Raw genomic sequence first — 23659 nt, 5'->3', positions numbered from 1 at the left:
CTGCACACCTGTGAGCGGTGAGTGCCCCCCTAACAACCCCCCCATCTCCCCCACGGCTACCCCCCTGCCTGCACACCTTCTGTGAGCGGTGAGTGCCCCCCTAACACCCCCCCCACAGCTACCCCTCTGCCTGCACACCTTCTGTGAGCGGTGAGTGCCCCCCTAACAACCCCCCCCACAGCTACCCCTCTGCCTGCACACCTTCTGTGAGCGGTGAGTGCCCCCCTAACACTCCCCCCCACAGCTACCCCTCTGCCTGCACACCTTCTGTGAGCGGTGAGTGCCCCCCTAACACACCCCCCACAGCTACCCCTCTGCCTGCACACCTTCTGTGAGCGGTGAGTGCCCCCCTAACACCCTCCCCACAGCTACCCCTCTGCCTGCACACCTTCTGTGAGCGGTGAGTGCCCCCCTAACAACCCCCCCCACAGCTACCCCTCTGCCTGCACACCTGTGAGCAGTGAGTGCCCCCCTAACACCCCCCCCGCACAGCTACCTCTCTGTCTGCACACGTGTGAGCGGTGAGTGCCCCCCTAACAACCCCCCCCCCACAGCTACCCCTCTGTCTGCACACCTTCTGTGAGCGGTGAGTGCCCCCCTAACACCCCCCCCCCCCCAGCTACCCCTCTGTCTGCACACCTTCTGTGAGTGGTGAGTGCCCCCCTAACAACCCCCCCCCCACAGCTACCCCTCTGTCTGCACACCTTCTGTGAGCGGTGAGTGCCCCCCTAACCCCCCCCCCACAGCTACCCCTCTGTCTGCACACCTTCTGTGAGCGGTGAGTGCCCCCCTAACAACTCCCCCCCACAGCTACCCCTCTGCCTGCACACCTGTGAGCGGTGAGTGCCCCCCTAACAACCCCCCCCCCCCACAGCTACCCCTCTGTCTGCACACCTTCTGTGAGCGGTGAGTGCCCCCCTAACAACCCCCCCCCCACAGCTACCTCTCTGTCTGCACACCTGTGAGCGGTGAGTGCCCCCCTAACACCCCCCCCGCAGCTACCCCTCTGCCTGCACACCTGTGAGCGGTGAGTGCCCCCCTAACAACCCCTCCCCCACAGCTACCCCTCTGCCTACACACCTGTGAGCGGTGAGTGCCCCCCTAACACCCACCCATCCCCCCCCGCGGCTACCCTTCTGCCTGCACACCTGTGAGCGGTGAGTGCCCCCCTAACACCCCCCCCCCACAGCTACCCCTCTGCCTGCACACCTGTGAGCGGTGAGTGCCCCCCTAACACCCCCCCCGCACAGCTACCCCTCTGCCTGCACACCTGTGAGCGGTGAGTGCCCCCCTAACACCCCCCCCCACAGCTACCCCTCTGCCTGCACACCTGTGAGCGGTGAGTGCCCCCCTAACACCCCCCCCACAGCTACCCCTCTGTCTGCACACCTTCTGTGAGCGGTGAGTGCCCCCCTAACAACCCCCCCCACAGCTACCCCTCTGTCTGCACACCTTCTGTGAGCGGTGAGTGCCCCCCTAACAACCCCCCGCCCACAGCTACCCCTCTGTCTGCACACCTTCTGTGAGCGGTGAGTGCCCCCCTAACAACCCCCCCCCACAGCTACCTCTCTGTCTGCACACCTGTGAGCGGTGAGTGCCCCCCTAACACCCCCCCCGCAGCTACCCCTCTGCCTGCACACCTGTGAGCGGTGAGTGCCCCCCTAACACCCACCCATCCCCCCCCCCCCGCGGCTACCCTTCTGCCTGCATAACTGTGAGCGGTGAGTGCCCCCCTAACATCCCCCCATCAGCCCCGCCCCCCGCGGCTACTCTTCTGTCTGCACACCTGTGAGCGGTGAGTGCCCCCCTAACACCCTCATCATCCCCCCCCCCCCCCGCGGCTACCCTTCTGCCTGCACATCTGTGAGGGGTGAGCGTCCCTCTAGTGCCTCCCATCGTCCCCCCATCATCCCCCTGGGGCTAACCCTTTGCCTGCACACCTGTGAGCGGTGAGTGCCCTCTAGTGCCCCCCATTGTCCCTCTAGTGCCCCCCCATTGTCCTCCCGGGGCTACCCCTCTGCCTGCACACCTGTGAGCGGTGAGTGTCTCACCATCACCCCCCGCCCCGCTCTGTCCCCTGCCCCACAGTCGCCCCCTTCCATCTCCCCAGGGCTACCCCTCTGCCTGCACACCTGCCAGCGGTGAGTGAGAAGAGGGGCAGGGGGGGCTGCAGGGCCGGACCTGCCTGTGACCCAGCGCCGTGTCCCGGCGGCGGTGGGGGGCCGTGTCCCGGCGGAGGCGGGGTTGGGGGAGCTGTTACGGAGTATTGGGGGACTCAGGGCCCTGCACCCCCGGCTTCCTGCGATTTACCATGACTTTCAGCCAGCCAGTAAAGCAGAAGGTTTATTTGGATGACAGGAATACAGTCCAAGACAGGTCTTGCAGGCACAGACAACAGGACCCCCTCAGTTAAGTCCAGCTTGGGGTCCCAGGGCATCCCAGCCCGCCCCCCTTCGGGGGGGTCAGAGCCATTTCTGTTTTTCAGCCATCTCTCCAGCCCGCTTCCAGCACACTGCCTTCAGCGACCCCTCCCACAGCCTTTGTTTAGTTTTCCGGGCTAAGGAGTTACCTGGCCTTTAACCCCTTCCTGGGTTCTTATGTTACACTCCCAGGAATGCGCCCCCGGGCCGATCCCATCCTCCAATGCAGACTATCCCAGCACACTCCCCTGTCAGCATCCACAGACCACAGTGAGAACAGGCCCAGTTCGTCACATCTCTTCCCCCTTCGAGACCGAACTGAGCAGGGTCACTTTAGCCAGTGACCCGGGGAAGTTCGAACCTATCCCCGTTCCCATGGATGCCCCCGCATCCCTCCCATTCCTTGGTGAGAATTACACCAGGCCCCTCCAGTTTCACGCCCCCCCCTTAGGTCGGGGTGCTTGATGGCACTCGCAGTTCGCATGTGGGAAGGTTTATGCGGCCTGTGCCCTTTTCCCACCCCCATACCTCTGGGGCTCCAACTGGGCTGTGGTCTTCTCCCAGCGCTCCAGTCTGGAGGTCTGTGCTTTGGGCTCTCTTGGTTCAGAGCCGCCCTTTTTACCTTGGCCACCCTCCGGAAAGGCTCCTCTATGCTGGGCAAGGGTCCTAAAGCTGTTTTCCCCTTGTCCCAGGCCTTCCTGCCCCTCTGACAGGGGTCACAGGATCCGCAGTACTGTCGGACAGTAACAAAGACCCCAGGCCAGTAAAAGCTCCGTAGCAGCCTCTGCTGGGTACGCCAGGTTCCCTGGTGCCCTGAGAGAGGAATGTCATGGGCCCGGCACAGCAGCTGGCGGCGATACTTCTGGGGTACCACCAGCTGCCTCCTGATCCCCCCTGACTCCATTTTCCCTGGGGGAGCCCATTCTCGGTACAGGAACCCCTTCTCCCACAGGAACCTTTTCCGGCCACCTCGTCCCATGGTCTGTACCGCATTGAGGTCGGCCAGGTCCCTTATCTTCCGCAAGGAGGGATCTCTCTGTAACTCGGCCTGGAACTCAGCAGCTGGGACGGGGATGGCCACCTGCTCTTTCTCGCCCACTGGGTCCGAAGCTGCAGCCTCCCTGAGCCGTGTCCCTGGGCGTTCCCTCCCCACCAGGTTAGGGTCCTGCCCCTCAGGCAAGGCACCCCCCTCAAGGCCAGGGCGCAGTGCCCCTCGCCGGCTCTGACTGCGGGTCACAACTAAGGCGGTCTGGGGGCTGCTTGGCCAGTCCTCTAGGTCCCCCCCCCATCAACACCTCAGTGGGCAAATGGTGGTGCACTCCCACGTCCTTGGGGCCCTCCTTGGCCCCCCATTTCAGGTGTACCCTCGCTACGGGAACCTTGAATGGGGTCCCGCCCACCCCGGTCAGGGTCAGGAAGGTGTTGGGCACCACCCGATCTGGGGCCACCACCTCGGGCCGGGCCAGTGTCACCTCTGCGCCCGTGTCCCAGTATCCATAAACTTTCTTCCCATCCACCTCCAGGGGAACAAGGCACTCGCTCCGCAGGGACAGCCCCGCGCCAACCCTGTAAACGGAGAACTTTGAATCCGGAGCATCTGGCCCCCCAGAGAAGCTGGCCTGGGGCCCTTCTCTTTCTTGAGCAGTTGATAAGCTGCCAGCCCCTCTTGCGTGAGAAGCCTGCCCCTCGTCCGCCTGGGCCTCTACCAAGTTAACCCGGTGCGGGTTCGGTCTGCTCAGTCTGTCCTTGAGCTTGGGGCACTGGGCCTGAACGTGGCCTCTTCGGCCGCAGTAATAGCAGCTCAGGTCCCGTGGGTCCCCTCGAGCCGGTCGGTTGTCCCTGATGCTGGGCATTTCCCGGGGGAGGGGATTCCCAATATTCCCCCTTTGGGAGGTCCCAGGGTGACTCTCTCTCTGCATCGCGGCGGGCCTGTTCCTTTGGGGCTCCTCCCTGCCACCCCCTGACCGGCTCTTTACAAACTCATCAGCCAGCTGCCCGGCGTGTCGCGGGTTCTCTGGCTTTCTGTCCACCAACCACAGCCTCAGGTCGGATGGGCACCGCTCATACAGTTGCTCCAGTACCAGCAGTTTAATCAGGTCCTCCTTCGTCTGGGCCCCACCAGCCCACTTGCTGGCGTATCTTTCCATGCGGGCGGCTAGTTGCAGATATGAGATCTCAGGGGTTTTATCCTGACTCCGGAACCTTTCCCGGTACATCTCAGGAGTCAGCCCAAACTCTCGTAGCAGGGCCTTTTTGAATAGTTCGTAGTCCCCTTTCTCTGCCTCTCCCAGTTGGCGGTACAATGCCACGGATTTGGGGTCCAGTAAGGGGGTAAGGACCCGGAGTCTGTCCGCGGGATCAACCCGGTGCAGCTCGCAGGCCGTCTCAAAGGCCTCCAGGAAGTCATCCATGTCCTCCCCCTCCTTGTATGGGGCCATGATGCACTTATCAAAGCTCCGTGCAGTCCTGGGTCCCCCCTCACTCACCGCAGCCGGGGGTTCGCTGCCCTTCAATCTCGCCAGTTCCAGGTCATGCTGACGCTGTCTCTCATTCTCCTGTCTCTGTCTCTCTTTCTCCTCCCGTTCACGCTGATGCTGTCTCTCATTCTCCTCCCGTTCATGCTGTCTCTGTCTCTCTTCACGCTGATGCTGTCTCTCTTTCTCCTCCCGTTCATGCTGACGCTGTCTCTCTTCATGCTGTCTCTGTTGTTCACGATCCTCCAGCTCTCTCAGTTTTAGCTCTTTCTCCCATTCCAGCCAATTCCGCTCCCCGGATGCCGAACGTTGCCGGGAGGATCCTCTGCTGGCCGGCGGGCTTCGCCGGGGGGACCCCCTGCTGGCCGGGGGGGTCACGGCGCCTTCGGTATTTGCTGGGCTCCTCCCCACCCTTCCCCTAGGCATAGGAAGGAGGGGTCTCGGGAAGCCCTCAGCAGCCGGCTGACCACTCCCAGCTGGGACAGACACTGGTGCCTGCGCTGCATTTGCCAGGCTGCTTCCCTGAGACACAGGGATCAGTTCATTCGCGCGATCTTCCGCCTCCAGCTGGGCAATGAGCTGTTCTTTGGTGAGCCTCCCAATGCGCAGCCGCCTCTGCTTGCACAGCTCCACCAGGTCACTCTTAAGCCGCTTGGCATACATCTTCCTGCTGGCCACTCACCGGCCTGTGTGCTCACAGCTCCCCACAGTTCCCAGGGGGACCCCTAGTGTGCCAGCCCTTCTCGAGGTCACCGCCTCTCTGCCAGGGTCGAGCTGCAGACTCCTCCGCCCCTGGGACCACTCGCTGCGATCCCCCCGGGGGACCCTGTTACTGCAAAAGTCCTTCTCGCTGGTCACACACTCCCAGGGGTAATAACCGTCTCTCTCTCACTCTTCAGCACGCCTGGTCCCCGTCAATCCCCCTTCGTTTTACTGCTCCCCAGTCACTTACTGCAGGAAGCGCCGTCCACGGGGTGCAGTAGATCCCACCGCTGCCACCAGTTGTCACGGAGTATTGGGGGACTCAGGGCCCTGCACCCCCGGCTTCCTGCGATTCACCATGACTCTCAGCCAGCCAGTAAAGCAGAAGGTTTATTTGGATGACAGGAATACAGTCCAAGACAGGTCTTGCAGGCACAGACAACAGGACCCCCTCAGTTAAGTCCAGCTTGGGGTCCCAGGGCATCCCAGCCCGCCCCCCTTCGGGGGGGGGTCAGAGCCATCTCTGTCTCCCAGCCATCTCTCCAGCCCGCTTCCAGCACACTGCCTTCAGCGACCCCTCCCACAGCCTTTGTTCAGTTTCCCGGGCTAAGGAGTCACCTGGCCTTCAACCCCTTCCTGGGTTCTCATGTTACACTCCCAGGAATGCGCCCCCGGGCCGATCCCATCCTCCAATGCAGACTATCCCAGCACACTCCCCTGTCAGCATCCACAGACCACAGTGAGAACAGGCCCAGTTCGTCACAGGAGCCGTGTCCCGGTGTGGTTGGGCGGGCCGGACCTGCCTGTGACCCAGCGCCGTGTCCCGGTGGGGGTGGGGGGCCGTGTCCCGGTGGGGGGGGCTGCAGGGCCGGACCTGCCTGTGACCCAGCGCCGTGTCCTGGCGGCGGTGGGGGGCCGTGTCCCGGCAGGGGTGGGGGGCCGTGTCCCGGCGGAGGCGGGGTTGGGGGAGCCGTGTCCCGGTGCGGTTGGGCGGGCCGGACCTGCCTGTGACTCAGCGCCGTGTCCCGGCAGGGGTGGGGGGGCCGTGTCCCGGCGGAGGCGGGGTTGGGGGAGCCGTGTCCCGGTGCGGTTGGGGGGGCCGGACCTGCCTGTGACCCAGCGCCGTGTCCCGGCGGGGGTGGGCTCCCCTGACTCAGCATCAGAGCTTCCAGCGGGCTGGCCAAGCCGCACTGTGCGCCGAGGCCTTGAGTTCTAGTCAGGTACTGCTATGGGGAGGCCCCACCAGCTGGGGCTGACGCTGGCACAGGCCGGGCAGCCAGACAGCCGCACCTGGGACTGGCCGGAGCAGTCGCTGCAGCCGGGGCAGCTCTGAATGGATCCCGTCCTCGCCTTCGCAGGGGAGACTGCGCCTCGCCCAGTCTAGAGGTGTCACCGGGCGAGGGGAGACGGGTGCTTTCCTCTGGGGGGTGTCTGCACTGATGGGGGCTGCATACATCCCGTCGGGTGCCGCAGGGGCCAGCGAACGGGCCCTGCTCAGAGATGGGTCCCCTCTGCAGCGATGAATGCACCAGGCCGCCTTTTCGGAAGAGAGTCGGGTTTATTAGCCACCCGGGGAGTCCTTAGGGGAGCCCAGAGGACTGAAGGGAAAAGCACAGAGCGCTGATATGGGGTTGGCCTTGGCCAGTTCCTTTTACTGACCCCTCTCGGTTCCGCCCGCCATGTGTATACCAGTGTCGCTGAGGGCGTTGACACGACGACGTTTTGCCGACAGGTTACGTCGGCATAGAGCCCCTGCAGTCACACGTCACTGGTGCATGTGCACACTTGGCTCCTCGTGTCAGCACTACGCGGACTCACCAGGAGTGCTTGTGTCTGTGCATGGGGCTGTACGCTTTGGGGGGGGCCCAGCGAGCAACCTGCCACCGTCCAGTGTGGCGCGTAGCGTAGGCAGTGCATGGTGAGACAGAAACGAGAGCATGGGTCACTGGGAGCAAGAGGTCCGTTTCCCATAATGCAATATTCTCCATCCCATAATATCTCTATCCCATAATTTTGGCACCTGTTTTTGCTTCCCCACGCTCCTGTGCTGGGCGAGTCGCTGTCCCCCACCTCTCCCAGAAGCATGGAGCCTGCACAGCTCTGCTCCGTGGTCGTGAGCGTTACCAGCAAGCGCAATCCCCGGTGTTTGCAGAGCTGCGGGGAACATGCCGACGCTGGGGGACGTAGTGAAATCCAATTGGAGGGGGCTGGTGGTATTCACAGAGCAGCTGCAGAGAGTGTAGCGCCGCATCTGGGCCCAAGCGTCCCGGGTGCCCAGGCTGAGGGCCCTGGCCCCGCTCGGAGTGATGCCAGGCAGGGCTCTGGGGCAGCATCTCCCCTCAGGGCACCTGTCCCAGGGCAAGGACCCTGCTCCACTTTGGCACCTCCTGGGTCTGACCTCGGAGCGTTCAGCCCCCTGGTCACCCTGGGAGCTCCCCACAGCGAGTCTCCATGGGCGGGACCCCTGGGGGAGCCTCACCCCCAAAGGGCTCTGCCCCCCACACCGCAGCCAGTCGTCACTCCCCGCCCGAGTGTGACATAGGCGGGTTATTATTGTGGGGAGGGGGGATCCAGAGCCCCGGGCCCTTGCCCCTGAGTCCCCAACCAGGAGACTGACTCGCTTCCAGCAGCCCGGCCTCAGACCCGCCCTGTTGCCCTCCTCCCTCCTTTGTCTCTTTCCTGGGCAAACAGGTCACCTGGCCTCCACCTCTCGCTTTGTTCTCCAACGCCTCCTGCTGGCTCTTGCAGAGGACGGGCTCCAGAGAGTGTCCAGCCATTCTCTGTGCCCAGGCAGCCCGTCAGCAGTCACACCTGCCCTCTGGGGGTCGCTGCAATGATCACACCCCCTTGTCCCACCATCTAGATACTGGAGAAATGCATAGGGGGAACTGAGGCACGCACACAGTATTCAGAGGAAACATTAAGAACAGTCCCACTTCGTCACACCAAGAAACAAGCATGACCGGTGGGATCGCGTCGTAATGCAGCTGTGGGATGATGAGCAGTGGCTGCACCCGCGTTCCTGGATCTGTGCCAAGCTCTCCCCAGCCCTCCGGCACCGGGACTCCAGCACGAGGGCTGCGCTGCCGGTGAAGAAGCAAGTGACAATCTCACTGTGGAAACTTGCAATGCTGGATTGCTACTGGTCAGTGGGAAATGAGTTTGGAGTTGGAAAATCCACCGTGGGGTCCGTTGTGCTGCAGGGCCATTGATGGTCTCCTGCGAGGCAGGACTGTGACTCTGGGCAGTGTGGATGGCTTTGCAGCAGTGGGGAGCGACAGCCAGCACGCACATCCCTACTTTGACCCCCGAGTCCATCGAGAAAGGGCGACTTTTCCATGGCTACACAAGCGCCGGTGGATCGCCAGGGACGTGGGTGGGTTCCCATAGGCGATATTGAAATGCCAGCCGTGACCCTGGGCACCCAGCCTGCCCCTTACTCTCCTGGAGCCGTATGCCGGCCCCCGCGGCAGCAGGCTGAGATTCAGCTTCCGGCTCAGCAGCGTGATGGGATGTGACGGGGCGCCTGCCCCACACTGGCCCTGCGAGGGTTCAAACCAGCCTAGGGCGGCTGAGTGCCAGGCAGCCAAAGGAGTGGCTGCCAGGGAAACAGCCAATTAGGGCAGACACTCAGTCTGGGCCCAGGCGGCCCATACTAAAGGGAGCTGCAGAGCAGAGTGAGCGAGTCTGCTGCAGGGAGCCCTAGGGAAAAGACTGACTTTCTAGAGGGCTACAGAGAGACCAGTTCCTGGGGAGGGGCAGGTGCTAGCAGGGACCAGGGGAGCCAGAGAGGGCTCCTGGTGGCTGCCAGGACTTACAGGCTCGAGGCCCTGGGAAGAGGGCAAAGGAGCTGGAGCCAGAGGCAGGAGCAGACGGAACTGAGGCCATGGGGAAGTGGCCCAGGGATTTGACAGACTGGTGGTGAAAGAAAGGAGGGTCAGCGGGAAGCTGCTGTTTGTAGGGTCCCTGGGCTGGGACCCAGAGTAGTGGGTGGGCCTGGGTCCCCCCCCCAAAACCACTCACCGCTGAAGAAGTGACTAGGCTATGGACTGCCAAGCTGCCGCGAGGAGCAGCTAGACTCTTGCGGATGGAGTCCCCCGGAAGGAGACACGGCTGGAGGACACGAAGCAGAGGCAGTGAGACGGGAACTGCAGTGGTCTGCAGGTGGAGACGAGGACGGGAGAGCCACCACCACTGGAGGGCACACCCGCTGACCAGAGCTAATTCCCGAACCGGCCAGTAGGAGGCACCGGTGTGGTGAGTGACACTGTGACATGGGGGAATGTGCTTTTGGCAGAGGGAAGGGGTGCTGGCGTTCTCTACTCCCCAGATTAGATCTCCGTGGAAGAAAGAGCCCAACGGTTGTAGCTGCCTACCGTGTCCTGCATAGCATTTGAGAAGCAAAGGGGGGGGGGACTTGCTTCAGGGGTGCAGGTCGGAGGGGAGCGGGTTGGACCAGCCAGACCTCAGGGCTACGAGATGAGCTCAGCGAGGAGCTACGGCTCAGGGAGGCTTTGAAAGAGCCCTGGACCGATGGGCTGGGTGGTCTGTGCCCAGCAGCGGGGCTTGGGAGGAACTGTGTGGTGCTGCACATCTGTGCCTTTGTCACTGCCAGTGCGCTAGGCACGCTGGGGCGCGTGCTGCGCCAGGCGGGTCGCTGCTCCTGTGGGGGAGAGTGCACAAGACTGTTCCTTTCGCGCCAGCGCGCATTGTCCAGCACGTGTGGTAAGCCAACAAAGGCCAATTGCTTTATTCGGTGGCAGGAGCACACTCCGCAAACAAGCTGCAGAATGTGCTAGTAAATCCCGGGAAACGGAGAGATTTTTGGCACCTTATTAAACGGACAAGGGGAAGGAAGAGGGATGTGCGTCGGCGCTGTGCGTCCGTCGGCTGTGTCAGCGCAGGGGAAGTGGTGGTGTCTGGGCTCTCCCTGTGGTGGAGCGGTGGGGGCAGCCATGCTGGCCCTGAGGCCATGTGGAAAACGGGGGGTGCAGGGATGTGCTCTGCTTCTGTTCTCCCACGCAGAGGGAGGCCAGCCTGCATTAGTTGAGCCTGGAGGTCCACAAGTGCCTGCAGCATCTGTGTTTGCTGCCGGAGAAGCCCTGTTACATCCTGCAAAAAGAAGAACAGGAGGACTTGTGGCACCTTAGAGACTAACTAACTAAGGTGCCACAAGTCCTCCTGTTCTTCTTTTTGCGGATACAGACTAACACGGCTGCTACTCTGAAACCTGTTACATCCTGGTGCAGCTCCCCCTCCTTTACCTGCTGGGCCTTTCTCCGCTCTCCTTCTCCAGGCTGTCTGCAGTGCTCACCCCCCGGGCCCGCTGCTCACGGCCGGGTGCAGTGCTGGCTTGCTGCATCTCGTGGAACCTGTCCTCCTGCCTCCGTCGCTTCTTTCCTCCTCCTTATCTGGGTCAGTCGCTCCCCGGGTGTGGCAGGGGATCCCCGCAGGGCCACAATGGCCGCAGCTTCAGCTAACAGGCCCTTGGTCCCTAGGTCAGTATGGTCTGTACAGACCGTGAGACCCCCCTTCCCTGGCTCCCCTAACGCGGTAAGCAGGGTGTGATGCCTTGATGCCCCTTCTCCTGCTCCCCCGAGCAACCGGATCAGAGCTGTCGACGTACGGCCAGATCGGAGAGGCACCTGCACAGCCGCTTCTCCCCTCCGGCCCCGGAGATCCAGCATCCCCCGTGAGCGCCAGGCCTGGCCAGCGGGGCATCCACACCCCAGTGGAGAGCTGCTGGGTGTGCTCGCCCCGCCGGGCTACCAGGAGAGGGAATTACAGAAATCCAGGGGGGGGGCTTCTGGTCTCTGTGATCCCCGGGCAGTGGAGTTCACAATGGCGGTCAGAATGGGGGCATTGTGGGACAGCTGCTGGAGGACTGTTAGGGTCGATGTAACACACTTGTGCTGCGTTGAGCTCAGTACGTCGTCCATGGCGCGTCGCCACTGCTCGGGATGTTACGGTGTCGGTGTAATGGCGCTTACGCTGGCGGGAGGCAGCTTTGAGCGTAGACACGTTGTCACGGAGCGTGGGGGAGTCAGGGCCCTGCACCCCCGGCTTCCTGCGATTCACCGGGACTCTCGGCCAGCCAGTAAAACAGAAGGTTTATTAGATGACAGGAACACAGTCCAACACAGAGCTTGTAGGTAGACAACAGGACCCCCTCAGTCGGGTCCATCTTGGGCGGGGCAGGGAGCTTAGACCCCATCTGGGCCTCCCTCCGTTTCCCCAGCCAGTTCCAAACTGAAATCCCCTCCAGCCGTCTCACCCTGCCACCGCCCCCGGCTCCTCCTCCAGCCTTTGTCCAGGTTCCCGGGCAGGTGTCACCTGGCCCCAATCTCTCTCCTGGGCTCCGGTTACATGTTCAGGTATCCTCCCTCAAGTGAAGTCACACCCTGATATCCCATCACCAATGCAGGCAGTCCCAGTAAAACTCCCACGCAACATTCCCAGGTCAATCCGCCCCACTCCCTGCTCCGTCATGCCCGTGCACAGCTGGGTTCACGAAAGGTGGTTTCTGTTGGGCTAACGTTGTAACATAGACCAGGGCCTAGCCTGTGCTGAGAACAAACTGTTGTTTTTCCCCCACAGGGTAATGCATAATACAGGGGAAACTGAGGCACACACAGGACTTAAAGAATATTACAGAAAATCCCCCCTCTCTTTCCCCGGAGACCAAACTGAGCAGGGTCCCTTTAACCAGCGACCTGGGGCAGTTCAAGCCAAGCAGGGTTACCCGCAGGCGGCCCAGTAGCTTTTCCTGGGTTTTGGTCCCTGGCCTGCATGCACCTTTCGGGTCCTCCCAGCTCACTTCAGTTCCCATCCAGCTCTCGTAACAGTGCTACGCCCTGCCTGGGCGCCGGACTGCCAATGGGGGGCCCCTCAGCCCTTTGGCCAGCCCAAACCTGCCGCTCCCTCCTCCCCCTCGTCTGCTGGGAGTGAGGGGGGCAGTGACCCACCTGTCCTGGCTGTCGCCTGGGGGGCCCTGACCTTAGGTGGGGGGAGGGAATGACCTCTGGAGCATTTGGTCCTAACCCAGCCCTAGCTCTGGGCTCTGGTGCCCCAGGGGCTGGTGAGGCCGGGGGCAGGGTGCTGCTGGAGTCATCCCAGCCCTAGGACTGTGCATATGCCAGCCCCCCCTCTCCCCTTTGGGGATAACCTGTTTCCCTCTCCCCAGGCAGAGCCCTCTTGCCTCCCCCAGCCCCTCTGTGCCCTCCAGTCGAGGAGGGCTTGCTGGAGCCAGCCCAGGGCCTGTGGCCTCCCGGTCTCACCTCCCCACTTGGAAGCGGGTGGAAGAGTGCTACTAAGTCTGGCCCGAGGGATTAGAACATTTCCACATGCATCTGACTCTGGGGTCGCTGGTCTCAAGGTGCCAAGGGAAGACCAGATCCCCGACAGACATGAACCCCAGGAAACCGCAGCCCTTTGGCTGAAGGGTCTACGTTTCACCCCCTTCTAATTCCACATTGCAAATTATCCAACCCTGTTTGTGAAGTGCCACTTCCTGAGGTGGGGGAGGGGGCCCCCGTCTCTCCTGGCTCCTGCAGGCGTCGAGAGGGGAGCTGAGACCGTCAAGGGGGCAAGACAACGTAGCAAATGGCAATGGATGAATCTGAGACAAACCCCGCTCCAGCTCCCAGACTTGCTCTCACAAGATCAGGGTCTGGTACCCTAGTCGCTGTCGCTGAAGGAGAACCCGGCAGGCACCAGGGAAAGGGTCTGCTCCACACGCATTTGGGAGTGTCACCCCAACCAACAAAAGTGCTAGTGTAGACAGAGCCTTGGTATATTACAGCAACAGTATTCCCTTTATCAACCAAACCTGTCATCTCATCAAAGAAAACCATCCAGTTAGCGTGACAGAATCTGTTTTCCAGAAACCACCACTGATTGGCACTAAAGTAAAACCTCAGAGTTACGAACACCTCGGGAATGGAGGTTGTTCGTAACTCTGAACTGTTCGTACCTGAACAAAACGGTACAGTTGTTCTTTCAAAAGTTTACAACTGAACATTGATTAAACACAACTTTGAAACTTTACTGTGCAGAAGAAGAATGCTGTTCTCCCTTTATTTGTTAGTAGTTTACGATTAACGCAGTACTGGGCTGTATTTGCTTTTTTTTTTGGGTCTTGTCTCTGCTGCTGCCTGATGCATACTTCCGGCTCCAAAGGAGGTGTGTGGTAACTCCGAGGTTCTACTCTAATTAGATCACCCTGCTTTAGTTCTTTATTAATCTAGTCCCGTATCAGCTGCTCCATTATCTTGCCCTGGATTGATGTCAGGCTGACTGGTCCGTAATTATCTGGGTCATCCCATTTACCCTTTTAAAAACTGGCCCATTCACTTTCTTCCAACCTTCTGGCACTTCCCCAGTGCTCCGAGCTGGCACCCTTTCGTCTGCGAGAGACGTGGGAATTGCAGCCTGTGCTGTCGATGGTTTGCGGTGTCTCGTGTGACTGAATAGTCCAATCTGAGATTTGCATGAGATTTGGCAGTTGTTGCAATTGACTGTAACTTGGGAGCTGCTGGCTTCCTACGGGCTCGTTTCTCTTCAAGCTTTGGGGGGCCAGCTTCTGTCCTGGGCTCTGATACCCGGATGGAGACGATGGCGCCACTTGTTACAGTCACTTGCCAAGATTTCCCAGTGGTCAGGATCAGTTCCAAATTCCTTCATATCGCGCTTGCATGTGTCTTCATGGAGAAGCTTGGGATGTCCTGTTGTTCTTATTCCCTATGATAGCTCCCTGTATAGCACGTCCTTGGGTGCGCGTCCGTCTTCCAACTACTCAGATGGCCCAGCCAGCAAGGTCCTCTTTGCTTGAGCAGGGCTGTCACACTTGGTAAATTTGCCCTTTGAAGAACCTCGGTGTTTGGTGACTGTATCCTGCCATTTGGTGTTGAGTATGCGGCGTAAACAACGTAGGTGGAAACTGTTCAACCTTTTCTCCAGGTGAGCATAAGTTGTCCATGTTTCCCCATCATACATGAGTGCTAAGGACGCAGGCTTGGTACACGAGCATCGTGGTCTTGATGGTCAGCTTTGAGTTGTTCCAGGCTCCTTTAGTTAGTCTGCTAAAGGTGGTGGCAGCATTTCCAATGGGAACATTTAGTTCTTCATCCAGTGAGAGGCTACATTTGGGGGAAAGAGACCATCAAAAAAGGACTGGTTTGAAGAAAATGAAGCGGAACTATTAACTCTCATCAACATTAAGAATACGGCCTATCTGGAACGCAACAAGAAGCCAACAAAGTACCAAAGTGAGACTTCAACATGCAAAAACCAAGGTACAGCGAGCAAGCAGACACTGTGCAAATCATTACTGGATCAAGCTCCGTGAAGAGATACAGACAGTCTCAGACACAGGAAACCTCAAAGTCCTGTATGATGGCCTGAAGAAAGGTCTAGGTTCCACTGTCAACCAGGTTGCCCCTCTCAAATCGCACATGAGAGCATCTGTCCAGTTTGCCGGGTCCACTTTGGACAGTTTTGAGATGAAAAGCGGCGTGAAGCAAGGATATGTTCTTGCACCTACACTTTTTGGAATCTTCTTCCCGGTGCTCTTGAACTGTTCGTTGAAGGACATGAAAGATGGAGCGTATCTCCACACAAGATCAGATGGGAAACTCTTCAACCTGTTCCATCTTAAGTCCAAGACCAGAGTCAAAAAGGTGCTAATCAGGGAACTTCTTTTAGCTGATGATGCTGCCCTCACAGCCCACAATGAAGATCTACTACAAGAACTCATGGACCACCTTTCAAGTGCTTTTCAGGCATTTGCTCTCACCATCAGCATTAAGATTAGGACAGGGTGTTCCCCAAGATCCTTCAATTACCTTAAATACAAACCAGCTAGAAGTAGTCCAGAAGTTCAGCTGTTTAGGTTCTACAGTGAGCATCGATTTGGGGCTTGCTCCTAGGTTTTACTCTATGTAGTTTCTTGGCTGTAATCTTCACTTTGCTCATTATCAGTGTCACAATTAGTGTTATGGAACATGCGAGTGGTCTGCACTAAGGATAGGTCTTTCCTCCTGACGACGACAAGGTCTAATTGGTGCCAGTGCCTGATTGCGGATGTCGCCAGGACACTCTGTGGCGATCTTTTCCTGTAAAATATGAATTGGAAATGCACATTTGGTTTTAGGCGCGGCATTCAAGAAGTCGTTGGCTGTTCTCGTTCATCTTGCCAATGCCAAAATGTCCTAGGCAATCTGGCCGTGCGTTGTTGTCTGCGTCGACTCTTGCATTAAAGTCACTGAGGAGGAAAAGTTGCTCAGTTGATGGTATTCTTTTGATGACTCGATGCAAAGAGTCTGAAAACGTATCCTTCTCCTCAGGGCTAGATTTGAGTGCTGGTGCATAGGCCCTAGTGATGTTCACAGAGCCGATGGTCGTCTGAAGTTTAAGTGAGATGATACGCTCTGACTTCCCGATGGGTGTCTCTAGGAGCTTTCCCCACTTGTTTCTCACAGCGAAACCGACACTGTGCAGACGATTTTCTTTGCTGCTTTTACCTTGCCAAATGAAGGTGTTTAATGGGTCTCTTGACGGAACCAGCATCTGCAAGTCTTGTTTCCTGAAGTGCTGCAATGTCAGCGTTTAGGGGGGAGGGATAGCTCAGTGGTTTGAGCATTGGCCTGCTAAACCCAGGGTTGTGAGTTCAATCCTTGAGGGGGCCGTTTAGGGATCTGGGGCAAAATCAGTACTTGGTCCTGCTAGTGAAGACAGGGGGCTGGACTCGATGACCTTTCAAGGTCCCTTCCAGTTCTAGGAGATAGTGGTTTATTTTTTATTATTTTTTTTATTTTTTAAATAGAGAGATCCTGTCTCCAAGGCAAGAAGCTTACACAGCTTCAATCTTCCTGGGTCTGACCTTGGAGCATTCAGCCTCCCCTTTTCGCAGCCTGCGCTTCCTGCAGCGAGTCCGCCCGGGCGGGGTCCTGGGGGAGTCAGAGGGTCCTGCACCCCCACTCCGCAGCCAGACATGACTCTCAGCCAGCCAGTAAAACAGAAGGTTTATTATTGGACAGGAACACAGCACAGGACAGAACTTGTTAGCACAGAAATCAGTGACTTTCAGCCAAGTCCATCTTGTGAGTCCTGGGCCAGATGCCCTGGATTCCCCCCTCGAGTCCCCCCACGCAGACTTCCAGCCACCCCACCTCCGACACCCCCCTGTTGCTCCTCCTCCTGCTCTTTGTCCCGGGCAAAAGGTGTCACCTGGTCGCATCCCCCCTCCTGGGTCTCAGGTGCAAACAGCTGGGCAGCCTCACCTGCCCTGAGGGCCTCAGCAAAATCACCCCCCAATTCCCATTGGTGCGGCACACAGGGAAACTGAGGCACAGCCAGTATTCGTATAGGACAGTAAGACTCTCATGCAACATAACAAGATGAATAAAACCCCACTTTGTCACACACCCTCCTGACTTGACGGGTTTGGACCAAAGGAAGGATGGGAGTCGATACATTTGGAACCAGCTATGCTGGAGGAGTTGTTAGAGCAGAGGAGATCTTCCATCTGCCTGCCTTTCGGGGCTCCGCTCCTAGATTGGTTATCAGCCACAGTTGAAGGGCCCAACCTGTCCTGTGTGGATGTCCCTGGCAAAAACACTGAGTGAATTTGCTCATACGCCTCTTGATGGCATTTCCTCCAGCAAGGTTCCACTACCTGCCTCAGGTGCTCATCAGCCCAAAGCCGTTGGTGCTTCCTGAGGTTTCTGGGTCAATTAATCGCCGCCCAGCACTCGGCGTTGACCAGTACAGGTTGTACCGCTTATGCTCCTAGCAGTAGCAGGTTTTCAGTTCTGACCCGACTCTCTCAGTGCTCCAGGATTTATTAAAAATTGTCGCGGAGTGTGGGGGAGTCAGGGCCCTGCACCCCTCTTCCTGAGATTCACTGCGACTCTCAACCAGCCAGTAAAGCAGAAGGTTTATTTGAGGACAGGAACACAGTCTCAAGCAGAGCGTGTAGGTACGACCAGACCCCCTCAATTAGGTCCCTCTGGGAGGTTCAGGGAGCTTAGACCCCAGCTTGGGGTTTCCTGCGTTGCACCACCCAGCCCAAACTGAAACCAAACCAAAACTCCTCCTGCAGCTCCTCTCTTCCCCCTCCCCCCAGCTCCTCCTCTCCTTTGTTCAGTCTCCCGGGCAGAAGGTGTTAATTCTCCCCACCCCCTCCTGGCTCAGGTTACAGCTCAGGTAGCTTCCTTCAAGGGAAGTCCCCCCTCCTCACTGCAATCCCCCTGCAACATTCCCAGGTCAAATCTGCCCCTCTCCCTGCTCCGTCACACCCGACTCTCTCAGTACTCCAGGATTTATTAAAAATCAACATGAATGGTCTAGCAAGCTGCTCAGCCAGCTCGTTGAAAACTCTTAGATGCAAAGTTTCAGAGTAGCAGCCGTGTTAGTCTGTATCCGCAAAAAGAAGAACAGGAGGACTTGTGGCACCTTAGAGACTAACAAATTTATTAGAGCATAAGCTTTCGTGTACTACAGCCCACTTCTTCGGATGCAAGTTATCTGGACCTGCTGATTTCACAATGTCCAACAGCAGCTGCTGGTTAACATCCTTCAGAGATAGTAGTGAAATGGAGAGAGTTTATTACCACGTTATAAGACTGCATTATCTGTTGTTTTCCCAAATACAGAACAAGAACAGATTGAACACTACTTTTTCTGCATTATTATTGATAATTTTACCATTTCCATCTAATAATGGACCAATACCATTGTCAGGATGCTTTTTGTTCCTAATATATTTTCAAAAACTCCTTATTATCCTTAACTCTTCTGGCCATAAAGTTCTCCTTGTGTCCCTTGGCTTCCCTTATCAATTTTCTACAATTCCTAACTTCTGATTTATAATCATCTTCCATTTGTTATATAATTTATAGTTGCCTACACCTCCCCTCAAACCCAGATTTGGGTATGTAACCAGCTCAGCTTTCTTCCTAGATTGTGACTTTTGGGGCCTCTCGTAAGGTGTTCAGAAATGATTCCCGATTATCATTCACATTCTTCTGCTTCAATTCTTCCTCCCAGCTCATTTGGCTCATAATTGTTTTCAGCTTTGTGAAACTGGCTCTATTAGAGTTCCATGAACTTTGTTCTGTTGCACATTATAAATGGGATCAAGTCATGACCACTTGTACCTAAGCGACCATTAACTTAGTTCTGTGATCAGTTCTTCATTGTCTGTTAGGACAAGGTCTAATATAGAACCTCTCCCTCCACTCCCGTGTGGGTGCTGCACTTTGGAGTTAGGAGATTCTCGTCTATAATGCTTAGGAACCCCAAAGGGGTGTTAGTGCTGGCAGCGGGATGCTCCAGCGCCCATCACTCCTATTCAAGTCCCCCATGGCATGCAGTGCTTTCCCTACACGCTGCAGCCAGGCGCATGCAGAGCTCGATGTGGAGTCTGGAACAGACACGTACCAACACCCCACCTTGGGCTTCTTTGCTTAGGACACTGATCTATAAGCATTCAACGGGATCATGTGTCTTCCGAGTTAGCAGTGACTCGCAAACAGGCGATGCCATTTTTGATAGAGAGAACCCCTCCCCTTCCTCTTTTGCACACTCACCCCTTCCTAAGTGGGTTATAACCAGTCACACTAACACTGTAATTGTGCGAATCATCCTACCAGCTTACAGCAATCACAACTAGATCCAACACATGCTCCTAAATTCCACTTCCTCCTCTTTATCACCCAGCCCACCCTGGCGCCGGTGTCTGGCTGGTACGTTCCCTCCCGGGGCTCTGGGCGCCGCCCCCGTACGCCGGTGTCTGGCTGGTACGTTCCCTCCCGGGGCCCCGGGCGCCGCCCCCTGGCGCCGGTGTCTGGCTGGTACGTTCCCTCCCGGGGCCCCGGGCGCCGCCCCCTGGCGCCGGTGTCTGGCTGATACGTTCCCTCCCGGGGCCCCGGGCGCCGCCCCCTGGCGCCGGTGTCTGGCTGGTACGTTCCCTCCCGGGGCCCCGGGCGCCGCCCCCTGCGCCAGTGTCTGGCTGGTACGTTCCCTCCCGGGGCTCTGGGCGCCGCCCCCGTACGCCGGTGTCTGGCTGGTACGTTCCCTCCCGGGGCTCTGGGCGCCGCCCCCGTACGCCGGTGTCTGGCTGGTACGTTCCCTCCCGGGGCCCCGGGCGCCGCCCCCTGGCGCCGGTGTCTGGCTGGTACGTTCCCTCCCGGGCTCTGGGCGCCGCCCCCTGGCGCCGGTGTCTGGCTGGTACGTTCCCTCCCGGGGCCCCGGGCGCCGCCCCCTGGCGCCGGTGTCTGGCTGGTACGTTCCCTCCCGGGCTCTGGGCGCCGCCCCCTGGCGCCGGTGTCTGGCTGGTACGTTCCCTCCCGGGCTCTGGGCGCCGCCCCCGTACGCCGGTGTCTGGCTGGTACGTTCCCTCCCGGGCTCTGGGCGCCGCCCCCTGGTGCCGGTGTCTGGCTGGTACGTTCCCTCCCGGGGCTCTGGGCGCCGCCCCCTGCGCCGGTGTCTGGCTGGTACGTTCCCTCCCGGGGCCCCGGGCGCCGCCCCCTGCGCCGGTGTCTGGCTGGTACGTTCCCTCCCGGGGCTCTGGGCGCCGCCCCCTGGTGCCGGTGTCTGGTTGGTACGTTCCCTCCCGGGCTCTGGGCGCCGCCCCCTGGCGCCGGTGTCTGGCTGGTACGTTCCCTCCCGGGGCTCTGGGCGCCGCCCCCTGGCGCCGGTGTCTGGCTGGTACGTTCCCTCCCGGGGCTCTGGGCGCCGCCCCCCTGGCGCCGGTGTCTGGCTGGTACGTTCCCTCCCGGGGCTCTGGGCGCCGCCCCCTGCCGCCGGTGTCTGGCTGGTACGTTCCCTCCCGGTACGCCGGTGTCTGGCTGGTACGTTCCCTCCCGGGGCTCTGGGCGCCGCCCCCTGGTGCCGGTGTCTGGCTGGTACGTTCCCTCCCGGGGCGCCGGTGTCTGGCTGGTACGTTCCCTCCCGGGGCTCCGGGCGCCGCCCCCTGGCGCCGGTGTCTGGCTGGTACGTTCCTTCCCGGGGCTCTGGGCACCGCCCCCTGGCGCCGGTGTCTGGCTGGTACGTTCCCTCCCGGGGCTCTGGGCGCCGCCCCCTGGCGCCGGTGTCTGGCTGGTACGTTCCCTCCCGGGGCTCTGGGCGCCGCCCCCTGGCGCCGGTGTCTGGCTGGTACGTTCCCTCCCGGGGCTCTGGGCGCCGCCCCCCTGGCGGCGGTGTCTGGCTGGTACGTTCCCTCCCGGGGCTCTGGGCGCCGCCCCCTGCCGCCGGTGTCTGGCTGGTACGTTCCCTCCCGGTACGCCGGTGTCTGGCTGGTACGTTCCCTCCCGGGGCTCTGGGCGCCGCCCCCTGGTGCCGGTGTCTGGCTGGTACGTTCCCTCCCGGGGCGCCGGTGTCTGGCTGGTACGTTCCCTCCCGGGGCTCCGGGCGCCGCCCCCTGGCGCCGGTGTCTGGCTGGTACGTTCCCTCCCGGGGCTCTGGGCACCGCCCCCTGGTGCCGGTGTCTGGCTGGTACTTTCCCGCCCGGGGCCCTGGGCGCCGCCCCGTACGCTGGTGTCTGGCTGGTACGTTCCCTCCCGGGGCTCTGGGGGCAGCTCCTTTAGCTCCGTGCCCCAGGCCCAGAGTGGGGGCTGCAACGCCACGTGCCGGGGGCAGGATGGGCAACAAACCTGAGCCTGGGCTAATGCCCCGAATGGTTGGAAGTCCCCCTGCCCCTCCCCCCTTTGGGCGCCGCGCTGGGTCCTTTCCCCTCCCTCTCCCCCCTCGGGTGCCGCGCTGGGTCCCTCCCCCGGATTCCTGCCCTGGGAGAGCAACCAGGCTGGACTGGCCCAGGGGCGATGGGAGAGAGACTCCGGAGTGGGGCAGAGAAGCTGGCTTGGGGGAGCTGTAATTTGGGGTGTTTCGGGGCGTGACCGTCCGCACACCCCTGCAGTGGTGTTCACTTTCTCCCTCTGCCCCGTCTCTCCTCCCCCCAACCCCCCGCTGCCCCGCACCCGCTCACCTGTCCGTCCGCCTGTCCCACCCCATTCCCAGGGCTCGTGGCTGGCTCATCTCTGGGAGCAGCCCGCTGGTCGGCCTGCACTCGTCTGTCCGGATCCCCTCCCTCCCCGCCTGACTGTCCGTCTCTTCCCCCCTGTCTGTCCGTCTCTTCCTCGTCTGTCTGGTCCATCCCAACGTCTCCCCCACCATAGGCTCCGCTTGTCTGGTGCCGGCTCCCTGGCAGCCCGCCCCGGCCCACGCCTCCCCGCCGCACTAGGAGTCCTGACCCTCCCGTTTTGCCCGCTCTGCCCCAGGTGTCTCCAGAACTATATCCCGCCCCAGAGCCTCACCCTGTCCTGCCCCGTGTGCCGCCAGACCTCCATCCTGCCCGAGCAGGGCGTGGCCGCACTACAGAGCAACTTCTTCATCACCAACCTCATGGAGGTGCTGCAGCGCTCCCCCCGAGGGCAGCAGCCGCCCGGACGCCGCCGCACTGGACCCCGTCAGCGCCGTCACCGGCCAGCCGCTCTCCTGCCCCAACCACGAGGGCAAGGTGAGTGCCCCTGGCCAGGGGCCCTGTGGGGGAGAGGACGAGGGTGCCCCTGTTTTCTGGGGAGGTGGGTGCCCCTGGCTGGGGGGAGGGGCAGGGTGCCCCTGTTTCCTGGGGAAGTGGGGTGCCCCTGGGAGAAAGGGCCCGGCCAGGGTGAACCCACTTTTCAGGGAGCTGGGTGCCAGCTTGGCTTGGGGAAGGGGGCCCAGGCAGGAGCCCTTGGGGTGGAGAGACCAGGGTGACCCCGCTTCTCTGGGAGCTGAGTGAGAGAGTGAGGGGGCTTTCTGGCCTGGTGCCAGCCACCCCCATGGGCCTGGACAGCCAGGGCTGGGGGCCCTGCAGCTGCGGGGGAGGGGCAGCCCCTGACCGCCCCCCTGCCCGCCCCCAGGTGATGGAGTTCTACTGCGAGTCGTGCGAGACGGCCATGTGCCACGAGTGCACAGAGGGGGAGCACCGGGAGCACGTCACCGTGCCGCTGCGCAACGTGGTGGAGCAGCACAAGGCCGCACTGCAGCAGCAGCTCGACGCCATCAAGAGCCGGTACGGGGCCCCCGCTGCAGGGAGGGGCAGGGGCTGGTTCCCGGGGGGGGGTGCTACGGGGCCCCCGCTGCAGGGAGGGGCAGGGGCTGGTTCCGGGGGGGGGGTGCTACGGGGCCCCCGCTGCAGGGAGGGGCAGGGGCTGCCCCCCGGGGGGGGGTGCTACGGAGCTGCCCCCCCTCTGGCTGCCCTAGCTGATGATGGGTGGGGGCTGTGGGGAGGGGCTGCCTTGTGGGGGCTGTGGGGAGGGGCTGCCCTGTGGGAGCCAAAGGGGGGAGGGGGCTGCCCCCTGGGTGACCGCCCTGCACCCCCGCAGGCTGCCCTACCCGACGACTGGGAGGGCAGGGGCCGGGGGGAGGGGCTGCCCCGTGGGAGCTGGAGGGAGGCCCCGCCCCCTGGGTGACGGCCCCGCCCCCTGCAGGCTGCCCCAGCTGACGGCTGCCATCGGGCTGGTGACCGAGATCAGCAAGCAGCTCCTGGAGCGGAAGAACGCGGCCGTGGGCGAGATCAGCGGCTCCTTCGCGGAGCTGGAGCAGGCCCTGCAGCAGCGCAAGGGGCTGCTCGTGCGTGACCTGGAGGCCACCTGCAGCGCCAAGCAGAAGGTAGCCTCTCCCCCCTCCCCCTCCCCCCTCCCCCTCCCCCTCCATTTGCCTGTGGTCAGGCTGGGGTCAGCCCCCCCAGCCCCCGCCTCTCAGCAAGTGCCCCTGGTGGGAGATTTGTACCCAAAGGGAGCCAGGCACCCCCCGGCCTGACTGCAGTGACTCCGCCAGCGGGGATGGCAGCCCGGCAACCCCCCATTTCACAGCCCCCCCCGGCCCCTCCTCCGCCCTTTGCTCTCCAGCTGGTCGCACCGGCTGGCTCCCTGCAGCACGGGGCCCATCCCTGGGCGTTAGTTGCTAGGTGCCAGATGTCCGGGCAGTTGGAGGGGCCGTTGTCTTGTGGGGCTCCCCATGGCCGTGGGCCCCAGACAGCCAGGCGCAGTCACAGCCGACCCCTGGGTCTCTGCCAGCCAC

The 23659-nt window shown here is 60.8% G+C and overlaps 1 protein-coding gene across 1 annotated transcript in view; it reads left to right on the top strand.

Annotated features, from left to right (window-relative positions):
- The first annotated feature begins 374 nt into the window (after positions 1-374).
- TRIM3 (tripartite motif containing 3) overlaps positions 375-23659 on the top strand; it is a 48505-nt gene continuing 25220 nt past the window's right edge. Inside the window, 5 exon segments of the mRNA XM_065581935.1 lie at positions 375-400; positions 21874-22024; positions 22026-22112; positions 22498-22649; positions 23068-23248. Coding sequence (XP_065438007.1) covers positions 21998-22024; positions 22026-22112; positions 22498-22649; positions 23068-23248 — 447 coding nt within the window. The 5' untranslated portion in view covers positions 375-400; positions 21874-21997.

This window comes from Chrysemys picta, chromosome 1 (genome assembly GCF_011386835.1).
Source record: "Chrysemys picta bellii isolate R12L10 chromosome 1, ASM1138683v2, whole genome shotgun sequence".
NCBI classification, from domain to species: Eukaryota; Metazoa; Chordata; order Testudines; family Emydidae; genus Chrysemys; species Chrysemys picta.
The sequence above is the reverse complement of the archived record's forward strand: the minus strand, read 5'-3'. Positions and strand labels throughout refer to the sequence as shown.